Raw genomic sequence first — 15224 nt, forward strand, 5'->3', positions numbered from 1 at the left:
ACGGCCTCCTCACCCTGCTTCCCTCTGGAAGAAGGTTGCGGCTGCCTAAGGCACTTAAGGCCCGCCACAGGCTCAGCTTCTACCCCTCAGCCGCCAGGCTGTTAAATGACTCTGGCTTCCCCCCCCCCCCCGCCCCCAAGTCTGCCCAGGACTGAACTGGACTCTGTAAAAAAAAACTCTGCACTGCACTTTACTTTATACCGCACTATCCAATGCACTGTTGTCTGTCCTGTGTTGTTGTTGTGTTGTCCTGTTTTTTGATATGTGAAAAAAGTATAAACGCACTTGCTGTGGTGACGAAGCAAATTCCTATATGTGTAACGCATAGTGGCAATAAACGTTATCTCAATCTCAATCTCTCACACACACCACTCATAATGCTTTACCATAAAACACTTAAACACTTTAATAACACAATAACACAACAGTGTTAATAATGCAAAGAATAAAAAAAAGGTTCAGTGCATTCAGTTCTGTCTCTATTGCTCTCCTCTCCCGTTGTCTCTCTGTTACTGTCCTGTTGTCTGTCTCTCTGTTGCTGTCCTGTTGTCTGTCTCTCTGTTGCTGTCCTGTTGTCCGTCTCTCTGTTGCTCCCCTCAGCTCTAAATGAAAGAAATGAATTAGCTAATTAGTTGGCATGTAAACATATAGTTAGGGTTGGGTACAGTTTGGGTTTTATTCGATACCGGTGACAAATCGATACTTTAAAAACGGTACCGGTACAGAAACATCATCCTCATCCTCAAATCCCAACATATCCTGACGCTACAGCTGCAGGCTACTCATTTCACCACATCAACAGCCCCACATGAAACAACAGCTATAAAAGCGATAGTCACACATGTATCTCGGCCAATAATTTTGTTATTTTTGCTATACAGAAGGAGCGAAAAATACATTAGGTTAGTACACTAGGTTAGTAAAAAGTAAAAGCCACCTTACCTTTACAGAGACAAGATAGACCAAAGTGGTCTGTTTTCAGTAGGCTGAGTGGTCTGTTTTCAGTAGGCTGAGTGGTCTGTTTTCAGTAGGCTGAGTGGTCTGTTTTCAGTAGGCTGAGTGGTCTGTTTTCAGTAGGCTGAGTGGTCTGTTTTCAGTAGGCTGAGTGGTCTGTTTTCAGTAGGTAGCAGAGTCCTCAGTAGTAGCAGCAGTAGTAGTAACAGTAGTAGCAGCAGGGCTAACGTTAGGTGTCATAGCAGGTTTCTTTGATAAAAACCCGACATTTTCTAGGCTTGATGACCCGGTCGGCAGCAGTGGCCTTTTTTTGGGCGGCATGGTAGCTACTGTATGTATATACTCCTGTATAGCTAATGAATGAATGTTTGCTTCTCAATAATAGGCTAGGTGCACGATCTCACTACTTCCTGAAAGGCAACTGGTGTCTCACTCTATTGGTTTAATTGATTAATCAGCTGTGCACTGTGTGTTCCAACGGTTTACCGCACAGCTGATTAATCAACCTTTTGCTGTTGCACAATATTCTACTGCGCCCCATGGTGTCTTGGTGGTGAAGTGCAGGCAGTCAAAGGCATACTGTCATTCACAGGAGATTAATGGTGCGCGTAGTTCTTTTGAAAAACTTGTTTATTTTACAATATTTATAATATAAATTAAATAATATTCATTACATTGACATTTTGATCAAATAATAGTTGTGGTAATGTATTATTAGCGACCCCCACAGATTTTTGATTTTACTGCCTTCATGGGAGCTCAGAGAGCCTCAGACCATCTCTATGGGAGCTCAGCTCCCATTGGCTCCCACATAACTCGAACCCTGGTTAACAGTGAGATTTTGTAAATGATCCGAGAGGAGATGGGAAGCCAGTGTAGTGAGTGGAGGATGGGGGTGATGTGATCGTATTTGCGCACTCTCATCAGGATCCTATCAGCGCTGTTCTGAATGTACTGGAGCTTCTGAAGGCTCTTGCTAGGGATCCCGATGAGAAGTGCGTTGCAGTAGTCGAGCCTGGAGGAGACAAAGGCATGGACTAACTTCTCGGCATCGGGCAAAGACAGGCTGGGGCGGAGTTTTGCTATATTTCTAAGGTGGAAGAATGACGTTTTGGATATGTGTTTAATGTGGGCCTCGTAGTTGAGGTGGGGGTCCATTCGAACACCAAGGTTGGTGACGACGGATGACAGAGGGATAACCTGTCCAGAGAAAGTGCTGCTTGTTATGGGGGATGATTTAACCTGGTGAGGGGTGCCGATGAGGATGGCTTCTGTTTTGCAGCTATTTAATTGAAGGAAGTTAACTCTCATCCACGCCTTTATCTCCTCCAGGCAGATGGTGAGTGCAGATGAGGTTGACTGAGGGGTTGGGTCCAGTTTAATGCAGAGTTGTGTGTCGTCAGCATAGCAATGGTAGCAATCACTTTGATTATATAATCAATCAAACACCACAAGATATCATGCATGTTATACTTGAGGGTGTTGTACGCGTGTTTGATACCATGACTCATAGCATTCCATGCATTACACATCACAACACCGACGACAGGTCATCCCTGGTTCCTGTCAGCCAGAGGAAACAGCAGCATGGTCTGGGTAGATAAAACCATTTTTTTATAGTCATCCAGAATATAGTTCTCCATAAGGTCATGACTCTTGGAAAGTCTTGAAAGCACTGTCAAATAAAACATTGAATCTCTCTGACAGTCTCACCTGTTCTTGGGCTGTGTGAAAGAAGCTAAAGAAATATGGAGACTGGTGGTGGATGAGCATATGGCAGATAGGCTCAGAGATTACCTGGTTAATAGGATTGTGTGTGTGTGTGCGCGCCCCTTCCCAAATGGAAGTTCTAGACAGCTTCCCAGCTTCTAGAGGGGATGATGGAACACACGCACGCACGCGCACGCACACACACACACACACACACACACACACACACTTGACCTATGGAAAAACCCATTTCTGGAGTCTTGTTCAGTAACAGCCTTTGCTGTGTGTTTTTGTCACAGAAAACCCTTAATATCCAGGATGTTGGTATGATGCCTATGGGGGCGATGGCAGCGGCAGCACCTACACCTCTGGTAAGACAGGCCTGGAGTCAGTTTTAATCAATCTTGTTCTGCAAAGTGACTTAATCTATGGGGAAATACTTGATGATGTTTGTTTGATTTTATACATATGTATTTAGCGTGCATTCCATGCATTATGGCATGTGTAATCTTCCATTCTTTCTTATTCTGTGTAAACAGGCAGTGAAGGAGGGGGAGGCATCACCAGTCAAGAAGGAGAAGACTCATTTCACAGTAAAGCTGACAGAACTAAAGGCAGCTGACAAAGTCAAACTCATAAAGGAAGTGAAGAACTGTATCCAAGGCTTGAACCTGGTGCAGGTAAGTCTCATTCAAAATGCTGTGCTTCTGGTCTCTGTATATTGTTACAGCTGGTGATGCTTTTATCCTGCCGAACATGACATACAAAGTCAAAAATCATTTGGATAATGTACTCTTACGCATGCACCATGTAGGATCAGTTCTATCACTCATCACCTCTTGTTCTTCCTCCAATAGTCGAAGAGGCTGGTGGAGTCCCTGCCCCAGGATATCCGGGCCAACGTGTCCAAAGAGGAGGCAGGAAAACTGAAAGCAGCCCTGGAAGCTGAACCGCATGAAGAGCAACCACATGCGTGGGCGCAGCATCACCAACGACAGTGCCGTGCTCTCACTCTTCCAGTCCATCAACAACATGCACCCGCAACTGTTGGACATCCTTAACCAGCTGGATGAGAAGAGACGTGAGTACTAGCTGTGTCTGTGTCTGTGTGTCTGTGTGTCTGTGTCTGTCTGTCTCAGTAACGTGTCACCAACTGAACCCATCTCTCCACGTCCGTTGGCAGTGTACTACGAGGGGCTGCAGGACAAGCTGACTCAGGTGCGAGACGCGCGGGCCGCTCTCAACGCCCTGCGGGACGAACACAGAGAGAAGCTGCGTCGCGCCGCAGAGAGACAGAGGCAGATCCAGCTGGCGCAGAAACTAGAGATCATGAGGCAGAAGAAACAGGTGAGGGAAAGCCCTAAGAAGAACCGGACACGGACTTACTCAGTGACCTAACACAACTGTATCCTGAAGGCGACTCATGAAATGGGAATATTATTGACCTTGACCGTGATTTGACCGATTTATTTTTTTTTTTTTTTTTGATTTTATCCCTTTTTCACCCAATTTGGTAGCCAATTAAACCCAACCTAGCATCCAATTATCCCCTGCCTATTGCGAAGGATCCGTCGCACGACCCCGTGGCCGGCAGTCCCAGAAGAGGCCGCCAGGCAGACTAGCTGACTGGCTCCTCGAGCCCAGCACCTGTTATTCCGGCACCCCGGGGGCGCTGTTGCGCGAAGGATCCTTGTCCGGAAATACTCCTATACCACCCTCGGGAGCGGCCGCCCAATATGCCGCTCCCCGTGTGTGCCCCAGCCATATCCGGATCTGGCGAGCTGGGATTCGAACCCAGTCCCCGGTGGGCAGCATGCACTAGTGGCCAGTGCTTAGACCGCTACACCACCGCGGGGCACGATTTGAACGATTTTCAAGCTCCGAATTTGCCATACCAAGGAGAAGGGGGTTGAGTCACAGGAGCTGGTGCGTGGTGGAAGTGTGGCTGACGTTGTTTCTGTGTTTCAGGAGTACTTGGAGATGCAGAGGCAGCTGGCCATCCAGCGTCTGCAGGAGCAGGAGAAAGAGAGGCAGATGCGCCTGGAACAGCAGAAACACACCATCCAGATGCGGGCCCAGATGCCCGCCTTCTCTCTGCCCTACGCCCAGGTACACCATAGAGATCCGTACACTATGGAGGATCCACACTATGTTCTGCATACATCTACCCTCCGTTTAGAGATCATTGTATGTTTCTCAAATGTTGTAAAATGCGCTATGTTTTATGAACCTCTCCTCTTATCTGCTTTGTTCTGATGTGCAGATGCAGTCTTTGCCCCCCAATGTGGCAGGAGGCGTGGTGTACCAGCCTGCCGGCCCCCCCAGTTACCCTGGCACCTTCAGCCCTGCTGGATCAGTGGAAGGGTCGCCCATGCACAATGTCTACATGAACCAGCCTGGGCAGCCTGGGCCTGGGCAATACCAGGCCATGCCCCCCACAGGTGAGTAGGGCAGTAGAGTGTCAAGCCTGGTGGTTGAATTTTTTTTTTTTTCTCTTTGCTTATGTGTTTTACATATCAGTGGCAAAATAATCCAATTCAAAGAATAAAAGCAAGCTTGACGTCTTTAACACTATTTGACGTGCCAGAATAATGTTGTCGCGTGTAGGAGTCTTCTATGGACTAACGTCTTGTTTGTCTCCCGGCTCTAGACCCCAACATGGTGAATGCCTACATGTACCAGCCAGCAGGCACCAATGGCCAGCCTGCACCTCCTGGCCAGGCTCCACCCACCACCAGTCCTGCCTACTCTAACTACCAGCCCACGCCCACACAGGGCTACCAGGTAAAAGGAGGCTGACTTTCAAACCAGGGTCGTGTTCAGTCGGCACGAACCAGGCCAAAAGATGTTGAATGATATAAATGTTGAAAAGGAAAAACTTGAGCACACTGACTTTCTTGCTACTTCCTACACTGCGTTCCAAATTATTATGCAAATGATATTTTTCTCAGATTTTCCTAAATAGTCGATGCAAATGACAATCAGTATAATTTTCAAGTCATCAACCGTTAGAGTATAATTCAAATTGTATTGAACAAACCTCCCAATGATGACAGTATTTTTTTTTTAAATAAAAAACTCAAAATGCACTGTTCCAAATTATTATGCACAACAGAGTTTCAAAACATTTTATAGGTTGTAAAGAACTAAAAATGGTAATTTGATGAATTTAGGGTTAGGAGGTCATATTAGGAGGTCAACTTTACTGAAATCAAAAGCTATTTCAAACAAAAACATCTTAACAGGTCAAGTTACATGTTAACATAGGACCCCTTCTTTGATATCACTGTTATGAAGGCCCACAATTTAGAGCCAGTTTAGTTTCCCCGAATCAGCCCTATTTTGCCCCTGTTCTTTCCTTTATTATTTTCCATATTATTCATGTACGTTTTCATGAAGGTGTATGTATTGTTATTGTAATGTTTATGTATATGTTTAATGACGTGGTATATCCGGGGTGTGTCCGTGACCCGGATGCTGTGTCCGGTTGATATATATAGGGACGGAAGTGCTCTGTGCGTCAGTGTGACGAGAATCAGAGTGATGAGAGTAACGAGAGTGAGAATAAGCAGAGCGAACGAGAAGTCGATCTAAGATGGCGGAGTCAGTAACACGCACACCGTGCTGAAGCTGAAGACCTGAATAGTGATTATTGAGTTCCCAACTGTGATAGCCCGTTTAGCTGTGTCCCCGTTAGCCAGCCTTGCCAGCAGCCGGCTGCTAACGTTGGACCAAGCGAGACCCAAGCTGGACAGAGCCGTCGCCTCCACGAGTGGATTGCGACCGACCGCTGACTCCACCGGAGCTTACCGTGGACCCCCGGACCTGAGCCCTTCACACCTCGTCGTGGACTACGAAGAAGCCCCTTTCCCTTCGAGTTGCTACGTCACCCCCCCCCCTTTGTCTGCTACCTTCCTCGAAGCACATGCGAGCTCCAACCAGGCCTCAACGCGCTCCTTTCAGTCCGGGACTCTAAGCCTGTTCAGGCCAGATACTGTGAGTGAGTGAGTGTGTGTGTGGCCGGCGGGGAGGGAGTATATTTGGGATGTGTATAATTTGTATAAATAAATGTGTTTGTTCATATGGGATACCGTTACTGTGTGTTTAGTCGTCTGTTAGCTAATGTTAATGCTAATGCTAATGCTAATGCTAATGCTAATGCTAACGATAGTACTGCTAGTCTAAAGGGTTGCTGGCGCCCCCTGCCTGTATCCTCCTACACTGCCTATTTAGCTCAGAGTTAGTTAGATAACCAGCCCTTCCTAAATTCTACAGTCCTTTTAGCTACTCCCTGGTTACAATTGGTCCTTCGAGCCGGATAGGTTGTGTAGTGATAGCATGGCTGAGCGCAGCCAACCAGACAAGACAGTTACCCCCCCTTCTCCGCCCCCTGAGCCAGAGCCACGACCACAGAGAGTCCCGCGGTTGCCTCCGAGGTTACAGGAGTATGAGCTTGAGCTCGAAAGCTCACTGAGTGGTAGTGAGGAGCGCACTCCACGGGATACAGTGGTCGGAGAGGCCGAGGTGTCCGCCGGCGCGCGGGTGGCTAGCACCGAGACAGCCATCAAAGAGCACCAGCCTGAGGATGAGATGGCAGAACAGCAGGGTTTTGCCGTAGAAACGGAAGAGCAGGAAGGAGAGGCCCGGTCCGACAGCGCCTGCGGGCGGAAGAGGGAGGGCCTCAGCCTTAACGATCTGCCTCCCAGTACGGCGCGCCCGAGACCTAGCTCCTGCCGTTCAGTGGCTTCCTCCCGGTCCAGGGTTTCCGTGGGCAGTTCTGCCTCTGGGGCGGATAGCCTGCACTCCAGAGGGAGTAGTGCCGCGCTGTCAGAATGTATGCGCCAACAGGCCGAGATGGCGTTAGAGCGGGAACGCCTCCAGTTCGAGCGTGAACGCCTCCAGATGGAGGGGGCGGAACGCGCGGCGGAGAGGCAGCGCCAGGAGGCGCTAGAACGTGAACGCCTCCAGATGGAGGGGGCGGAACGCGCGGCGGAGAGGCAGCGCCAGGAGGCGCTAGAACGCGAGCGCCTCCAGATGGAGAGAGAGCAACTGCACGCGGAGACGATGGCGGAAATGATGCAGACCATGCGCGACGTGTGCATCAGCAGAGCTCCGTCGGCCCGTAGCTCCAGAGCATCATCCGCACGGCCCTCTCGAGTGCCGTCTCCTGAACCCCCCGCCGATGGCTCCATGACCCCCGCCATGACTGTCCAACTACAGGCCCAGCTGACCACCTGGAAAGAAGAGGACCAGGGACCCGACCGCTACGCGGCCCAGAGGGAGCCAGCGTCGCTGCCCGGGAGGGGAGCCATTCCCCAAGAGCGTAGCACACCCCTAGGTCCTCCAGTGAACCAAGAGGCATGCAGGCCGGACACCCAGACCGTCACTCCAGCCCCGATCATCCACTACAGGATGTTTCCCCAGGTGGAGGGACCCAAGTTCCCCTTCTTCAAGGACGAGGACAGGAGCCAGTATGTGGAACTACGCATCTGCCTAGACACGCTCTTGGACGACTCCTGCTCAGAGTCCTACAAATATGCGATTCTCCTTCAGCATGTGAGGAACCCCAGAGCCCACAACATGGTTCTGGCCCATGCCTCCGCACCGACACCTTACACCAGAGCGCTCGCCGACTTGGATGCCCGCTACGGTCGTCCCTGGAACCACGCCCTTGCTGAACTGCAAGCCCTCGAACAGCAGGCCCCCATCAAGGATGAACGGGCGCTGGATGACTTCGCGCTCCGCGTGCACACCTTGGTTGGAATGCTGAAGACGCAGGGCCCAGCTGGCGCCAGCGAGATCAACAGCACCTCCAACGTAGAGCGGCTGCTCCGCAAGATCCCACGCTTCCGGCAGGAGAGGTTCCGGCGACAGCAGCGCGTTCGTAACCCCGGGAAGTTGGGTCTGAGCATGGCTGCCTTCGCGGAGTTCCTACTGGAGGAAGTGCATGACACCAACGTAGACGCCATGGGTTACGCTGAGCCGAAGAAGGAGAGGGAGAAGGGAGACCGCTGGGACGGGCCGAGCTCGAACAGAGGACGCCCAGTAGGAGTGCTGCACACGGAGGAGGAGCCTCGGAGAGAGAGGAAAGCCCGACCTGAGGGAAAGGATTCCTCTCAACCCCCTCAAAGGGGACGGAGAGGTCCACCGCCATGTCCGTACTGCACCAGCGAGCACTGGTTCAATGAGTGCAGTGACTTCAACAACCTGAGTACCGAGGCCAAGCAGAGGTGGCTCGAGGAGAACAAGAGGTGCTGGAACTGTGGGCGCGACCATCTGGCTAAGAACTGCACCTTGAGGAGAAAGTGCAACCGCTGTGAGGAGGTCCACCTCAACATCCTACACGAGGTCTCCCTCGCCAGGTCCACGGAGGGCACCAGAAGCCCTAGGTCCGGTAGCGCACCGGAAGAGGAAACACCTGTCTACTATCTAGACCCAAACCAGAGCAGCGGCCCCAAGGTCCTACTGAAGGTGGTGAAGGTCCGACTTCACCACAACAACGCTGTGTACGACACGTACGCCGTTCTAGACGACGGGTCGGAACGGACCATCCTTCTCCAGGCGGCAGTGCGCCAGTTGGGGCTCCAAGGGGCTGAGGAGAAGCTGACTCTGCGCACGATACGTCGCGACCTTAAAGAGGTCACCGGGGCGAGAATCAACTTCTCTATCTCCCCGGCGGGGCGGCCGTCGGACAGATATCGGCTTCGGAATGTCTTCACCGCAGACCAGCTAGCGCTCTCCCGCTACGACTACCCCCTGGAGAGATTACGCGCAAGATATTCCCACCTACGGCGAGTAGACCTACATCCGATAGAAGGAGCGGAGCCAACCCTTCTCATCGGCTCGGACAACGCTGCACTGATCGTGTCGCTCCGTCCTCCGCTGAGAGGACCACGAGGCTTCCCGATGGCTGTTAAGACTGCGCTTGGGTGGGCCCTCCAAGGCGCTACCGAGTGGAGAGATAGAGACGGGAGAGCTACGTCATCCCTCCATGTCCGAACCGAAGAAGCAAACCAACCAACCAGGTCGCACGTTATTGCGGAGTGGCCAAGTCTGGACGCTCACTGTTCAGTCAACATGATGGGACCTCCTGGAATGCCGCCTCATTACCCACCGATGGGAATGCCCCCTATGGGGCAGATGCCAGGCATGATGCCACCCATGATGCCCGGGATGATGATGCCCCATCACATGCCAGCTGCAGCGATGCAGCCAACAGGACCGCCTGGAGTGGAATCTATTGCTGCCAGTGCACCTGGAACAGTTAGTACCACAAATGGTTCACCACAGGATGACCAACCAAAGAAGAAGTCTCTGTGGACAGAGCATAAGTCTCTGGATGGGAAGACCTACTTCTACAACCCAGAGACTAAACAGTCCTCATGGGAGAAACCAGACGACCTGAAATCTCCTGCTGAGCAAATGTTGTCTAAGTGCCCGTGGAAGGAGTACAAGTCTGACACGGGAAAGCCTTACTACTACAACTCCCAGACTAAGGAGTCCCGGTGGACCAAGCCCAAAGAGCTGGAAGATCTGGAAGCGATGATCAAAGCGGAGGAGAATGGGACGGTAGAAGCTGCAGCTCCTGGCACCGCCCCCGTCCCCACTCTTCAGGTTGATCCTGCTGCTACCATGGCGACCATGATGGACATGGAGGCCATGGCGGCAACAGCTGTTGCCGAGGAACACCTGCAGGTGGCCATGCACCCTCACGTGGCCGAGGTCAGCATTGACGCACCCGTCAACTCCGTCGAGGACACGTCAGCCATGGAAGTCTCAGCCAGTATTGTAGACGCCTCCAAGGAGGAAAGGCCGGAGTTGGCGAAGAAAACGTACAAGTGGAACACAAAAGAGGAGGCCAAGCAGGCCTTCAAAGAGCTTCTGAAGGAGAAGGGTGTTTCATCCAACGCGTCATGGGAGCAAGCCATGAAAATGATCATCAACGACCCAAGCTACAGCGCCCTGCCCAAGCTGAGTGAGAAGAAGCAAGCGTTTAATGCCTACAAGGTGCAGACGGAGGAGGAGGTCAGGATCAAGTACAAGGAGTCTAAAGAGACGTATCAGCGATTCCTGGAGAACCATGACAAATGTCCTCGACCACCAGATACAAGGAAGCAGAGCAGATGTTTGCAGAGCTGGACGTCTGGAGCTGTGTCCCAGAGAGAGACAGGCTTGAGATCTATGAAGACGTCCTCTTTTACCTGGCTAAGAAGGAGAAGGAACAAGCCAAGCAGCTCAGGAAGAGGACGAGGAGAAGCAGAAGACTCTGCTGAGGGAGAGAGACAACTTGTCCGAAGGTGCCGTGGTACTGGTGATCGACCAGTCCCTTCCACGCGCCGCCTGGCAGACAGGCAGAGTGACCAAGGTCCTGCCGGGTCCGGATGGAAGGGTGCGGACGGCCATCGTGGACGTTGGTGGTCGCACTTACACCCGACCTGTGGCACGCCTGATTGAGCTCCCTCAAATTACGAAGGACACTATCACCTCCTACCTCACGCTGCTAGAGCAGCCTAGCCAGTGTGCCTTCCCTAGTTAAATGAAACCGAGGGTTTCATGGGGCGGCTGTTATGAAGGCCCACAATTTAGAGCCAGTTTAGTTTCCCCGAATCAGCCCTATTTTGCCCCTGTTCTTTCCTTTATTATTTTCCATATTATTCATGTACGTTTTCATGAAGGTGTATGTATTGTTATTGTAATGTTTATGTATATGTTTAATGACGTGGTATATCCGGGGTGTGTCCGTGACCCGGATGCTGTGTCCGGTTGATATATATAGGGACGGAAGTGCTCTGTGCGTCAGTGTGACGAGAATCAGAGTGATGAGAGTAACGAGAGTGAGAATAAGCAGAGCGAACGAGAAGTCGATCTAAGATGGCGGAGTCAGTAACACGCACACCGTGCTGAAGCTGAAGACCTGAATAGTGATTATTGAGTTCCCAACTGTGATAGCCCGTTTAGCTGTGTCCCCGTTAGCCAGCCTTGCCAGCAGCCGGCTGCTAACGTTGGACCAAGCGAGACCCAAGCTGGACAGAGCCGTCGCCTCCACGAGTGGATTGCGACCGACCGCTGACTCCACCGGAGCTTACCGTGGACCCCCGGACCTGAGCCCTTCACACCTCGTCGTGGACTACGAAGAAGCCCCTTTCCCTTCGAGTTGCTACGTCACCCCCCCCCCTTTGTCTGCTACCTTCCTCGAAGCACATGCGAGCTCCAACCAGGCCTCAACGCGCTCCTTTCAGTCCGGGACTCTAAGCCTGTTCAGGCCAGATACTGTGAGTGAGTGAGTGTGTGTGTGGCCGGCGGGGAGGGAGTATATTTGGGATGTGTATAATTTGTATAAATAAATGTGTTTGTTCATATGGGATACCGTTACTGTGTGTTTAGTCGTCTGTTAGCTAATGTTAATGCTAATGCTAATGCTAATGCTAATGCTAATGCTAACGATAGTACTGCTAGTCTAAAGGGTTGCTGGCGCCCCCTGCCTGTATCCTCCTACACTGCCTATTTAGCTCAGAGTTAGTTAGATAACCAGCCCTTCCTAAATTCTACAGTCCTTTTAGCTACTCCCTGGTTACAATCACCTTCACAATTCTTGCATCCATTGAACTTGTGAGTTTTTGGACAGTTTCTGATTGAATTTCTTTGCAGGATGCTAGAATAGCCTCCCAGAGCTGCTGTTTTGATGTGAACTGCCTCCCACCCTCATATATATTTTGCTTGAGGATGCTCCAAAGGTTCTCAATAGGGTTGAGGTCAGGGGAAGATGGGGGCCACACCATGAGTTTCTCTCCTTTTATGCCTATAGCAGCCAATGACACAGAGGTATTCTTTGCAGCATGACATGGTGCATTGTCATGCATGAAGATGATTTTGCTACGGAAGGCACGGTTCTTCTTTTTGTACCACGGAAGAAAGTGGTCAGTCAGAAACTCTACATACTTTGCCGAGGTCATTTTCACACCTTCAGGGACCTTAAAAGGGCCTACCAGCTCTCTCCCCATGATTCCGGCCCAAAACATGACTCCGCCACCTCCTTGCTGACGTCGCAGCCTTGTTGGGACATGGTGGCCATCCACCAACCATCCACTACTCCATCCATCTGGACCATCCAGGGTTGCACGGCACTCATCAGTAAACAAGACTGTTTGGAAATTAGTCTTCATGTATTTCTGAGCCCACTGTCATGCTGCAAAGAATACCTCTGTGTCATTGGCTGCTATAGGCATGGATGCAAGAATTGTGAAGGTGATATCAAAGAAGGGGTCCTATGTTAACATGTAACTTGACCTGTTAAGATGTTTTTGTTTGAAATAGCTTTTGATTTCAGTAAATATGACCTCCTAATATGACCTCCTAACCCTAAATTCATCAAATTACCATTTTTAGTTCTTTACAACCTATAAAATGTTTTGAAACTCTGTTGTGCATAATAATTTGGAACAGTGCATTTTGAGTTTTTTATTTAAAAAAAAAAATACTGTCATCATTGGGAGGTTTGTTCAATACAATTTGAATTATACTCTAACGGTTGATGACTTGAAAATTATACTGATTGTCATTTGCATCGACTATTTAGGAAAATCTGAGAAAAATATCATTTGCATAATAATTTGGAACGCAGTGTATTTATCTGGGGAAGATGCCGATGTTTTGGTCAACAGACGTCCATTAGCGTGTTTTTTTAATGATATGCTGGTCTCTTTAATGATATGCTGGTCTCTTTAATGATATGCTGGTCTCTTTCCTTTGTAGAACGTCGTGTCCCAGGCCCAGAGTATGCCCCCTATGCCACAGGCACCCCCTACCAATGGCATGGGCTACATGGGCTACCAGCCGTACGCCATGCAGAACATGATGTCAGCACTGCCCGGTCAAGACCCCAACATGCCCCCCCAACAGCCCTACATGCAAGGCCAGCAGCCCATGTACCAGCAGCAGGTGAGCTCATGGCTTCCTCTCTCCCTCCGCTCAAACAGTATAAACCAGAATACGCAATGAGTTGTCGTTTACCTCTGACAAACTGACATTTTGGCATGTTTGTGGTGTAGCTGTGTTTTGTATCAGCGAGCGCCTCTCAGCATTCTTGTTTGTGTCTCTGTGTGTAGATGGCTCCTCCTGGTGGCCCTCAGCAGCAGGTGCAGCAGCAGCAACCCCAGGCCATCCCAGGAAGCGCAGAGGCACAGCTCATCTCATTCGACTGACCGCCTGCCCTTCAGCCTTGACCTGCAGGGTCCAACACACTACACCCACCCCTTCCCTTCGCTCTTCTCCTCCCATTTCTGTCCTCACTCTTGTGGGCTTGTGGGATCCCCAGGAAACAGACATCTTACAATCCTACTGTGATGTTGTGGCAATGTGCAAATATTGTGATGATGTTACAGAAATGTTACCCTCTTAGCCATCCACCCTCCTCCCCTGAGAATGAGGTTGGGGGTGTGGAAGGGTTAGGTGGGGGTGACCACACCGCAGATCTGTCAACCTTCCCTCTCTCTATTTTGGTCCTCTGATATGTATGTAGTATTTCCTTATAAAAAATTGCTGAAACTCAAATAGTCAGTCCTATAATAGTTAAAATTAGTAAGAAAATATGATATACATCAAAAAGACAAGACATAACCATCCGTTGTCTCATATTTTTCTAAAGCGAATTTGCATGTGTTAAATCGTTATTATTTCCGCAAATGGAAAACGAGTGCAGCTCGTCCTGAGAAATCTTTTTGCTCTGGCTGAGAGAGATGTTGTGAGAGTGGAGGGAGGGAGAGAGAGAGAGAAGCTTGAGGACAGATAGCACAGCCAAAATGGTCCCAGTGATAGCACCAGAGATATAATGCACTAACCCACCTCTCCTAACCTCTAGAGTTGACATTCCAGTGTAGTTTTTCCATTTCCCCTCACCCATGCACAAATTAACTGTACACAGCTCCACCAAGTAGAGATGGCCTTCTTGTTTTGAACAAAGCTTTGTAGTGCACTGCATTGAGTTTTGGGGGTTTCACACTAGATGTTTAGTTGATAATGGAGACATTGAAGGAACTGTACATTTTGAGGGAGGGAGGGAAGTTTACACTTCTTATGATAGTAAGGTACATGAGGTAACAAGAACATGTGGCAAGCAGCGTGTGTATATATAATTGCTGCACCCACAATCTATAACTCTAAACACAATATCTTTCAGTCAAATCTGATGGTGTGCTGTGTCACAACACCGTACCACAATGGCTTGCATCACTTTCCAGGAACAAGGGTGTCATGATAGGAAAACAAAATGAAGTGATCCCAAATGTTGCTCCATTGCCAATAGTTATTGGCAATGGTTATTGGCAATGGATGTCAGATTTAGATCTATATCCCCAGTGTATCTGTTGTTGCTGAGCTGTTGACTATGCTGTAACTGAGAGTTTCTGCAGAGTGTGGGTAGGCCTATAGGCAGGGTTTTCTTTAGGTATTTTGGTATCTCATTGAGAAACATAGGGGAGAGGTGGTAGTGCTTCAGGATGGACATGTGTTGCGCATGTTTGTAACATACACCCACATCAGTGACTTCTGTAACCCTTTAATGC

At 49.9% G+C, this 15224-nt stretch overlaps 2 protein-coding genes and 2 pseudogenes across 4 annotated transcripts in view; all 4 read left to right on the plus strand.

Annotated features, from left to right (window-relative positions):
* LOC308150446 (proteasome adapter and scaffold protein ECM29-like) overlaps nucleotides 1-2142 on the plus strand; it is a 32802-nt pseudogene extending 30660 nt beyond the window's left edge. The window contains exon 43 of the transcript in view: nucleotides 2096-2142. The product of the transcript in view is annotated as a proteasome adapter and scaffold protein ECM29-like (transcript). The remainder of the gene's footprint in view (nucleotides 1-2095) is intronic.
* Nucleotides 2143-2541: 399 nt separating this feature from the next.
* LOC308150447 (large ribosomal subunit protein bL12m-like) lies at nucleotides 2542-3605 on the plus strand (the record flags this gene model as incomplete). Its single annotated transcript, XM_080523275.1, has 4 exons — nucleotides 2542-2550; nucleotides 2964-3035; nucleotides 3204-3344; nucleotides 3522-3605. Coding segments are annotated over 4 exons (306 nt in total), but the record flags the coding sequence as incomplete, so codon positions are not given.
* A 1-nt stretch (nucleotide 3606) lies between these two features.
* Nucleotides 3607-14156, plus strand: LOC308150448 (hepatocyte growth factor-regulated tyrosine kinase substrate-like; the record flags this gene model as incomplete). Its single annotated transcript, XM_080523276.1, has 7 exons — nucleotides 3607-3745; nucleotides 3848-4011; nucleotides 4633-4773; nucleotides 4928-5105; nucleotides 5315-5448; nucleotides 13417-13602; nucleotides 13770-14156. Coding segments are annotated over 7 exons (1038 nt in total), but the record flags the coding sequence as incomplete, so codon positions are not given.
* On the plus strand, nucleotides 9787-10937 carry LOC308151745 (pre-mRNA-processing factor 40 homolog A-like; annotated as a pseudogene). The gene has a single exon. The product of its transcript is annotated as a pre-mRNA-processing factor 40 homolog A-like (transcript).
* Nucleotides 14157-15224: the final 1068 nt, after the last annotated feature.

The sequence above is a fragment of the Nansenia antarctica genome, assembly GCF_963989245.1.
Source record: "Nansenia antarctica genome assembly, chromosome: 2".
Taxonomy (NCBI): domain Eukaryota; kingdom Metazoa; phylum Chordata; class Actinopteri; order Argentiniformes; family Microstomatidae; genus Nansenia; species Nansenia antarctica.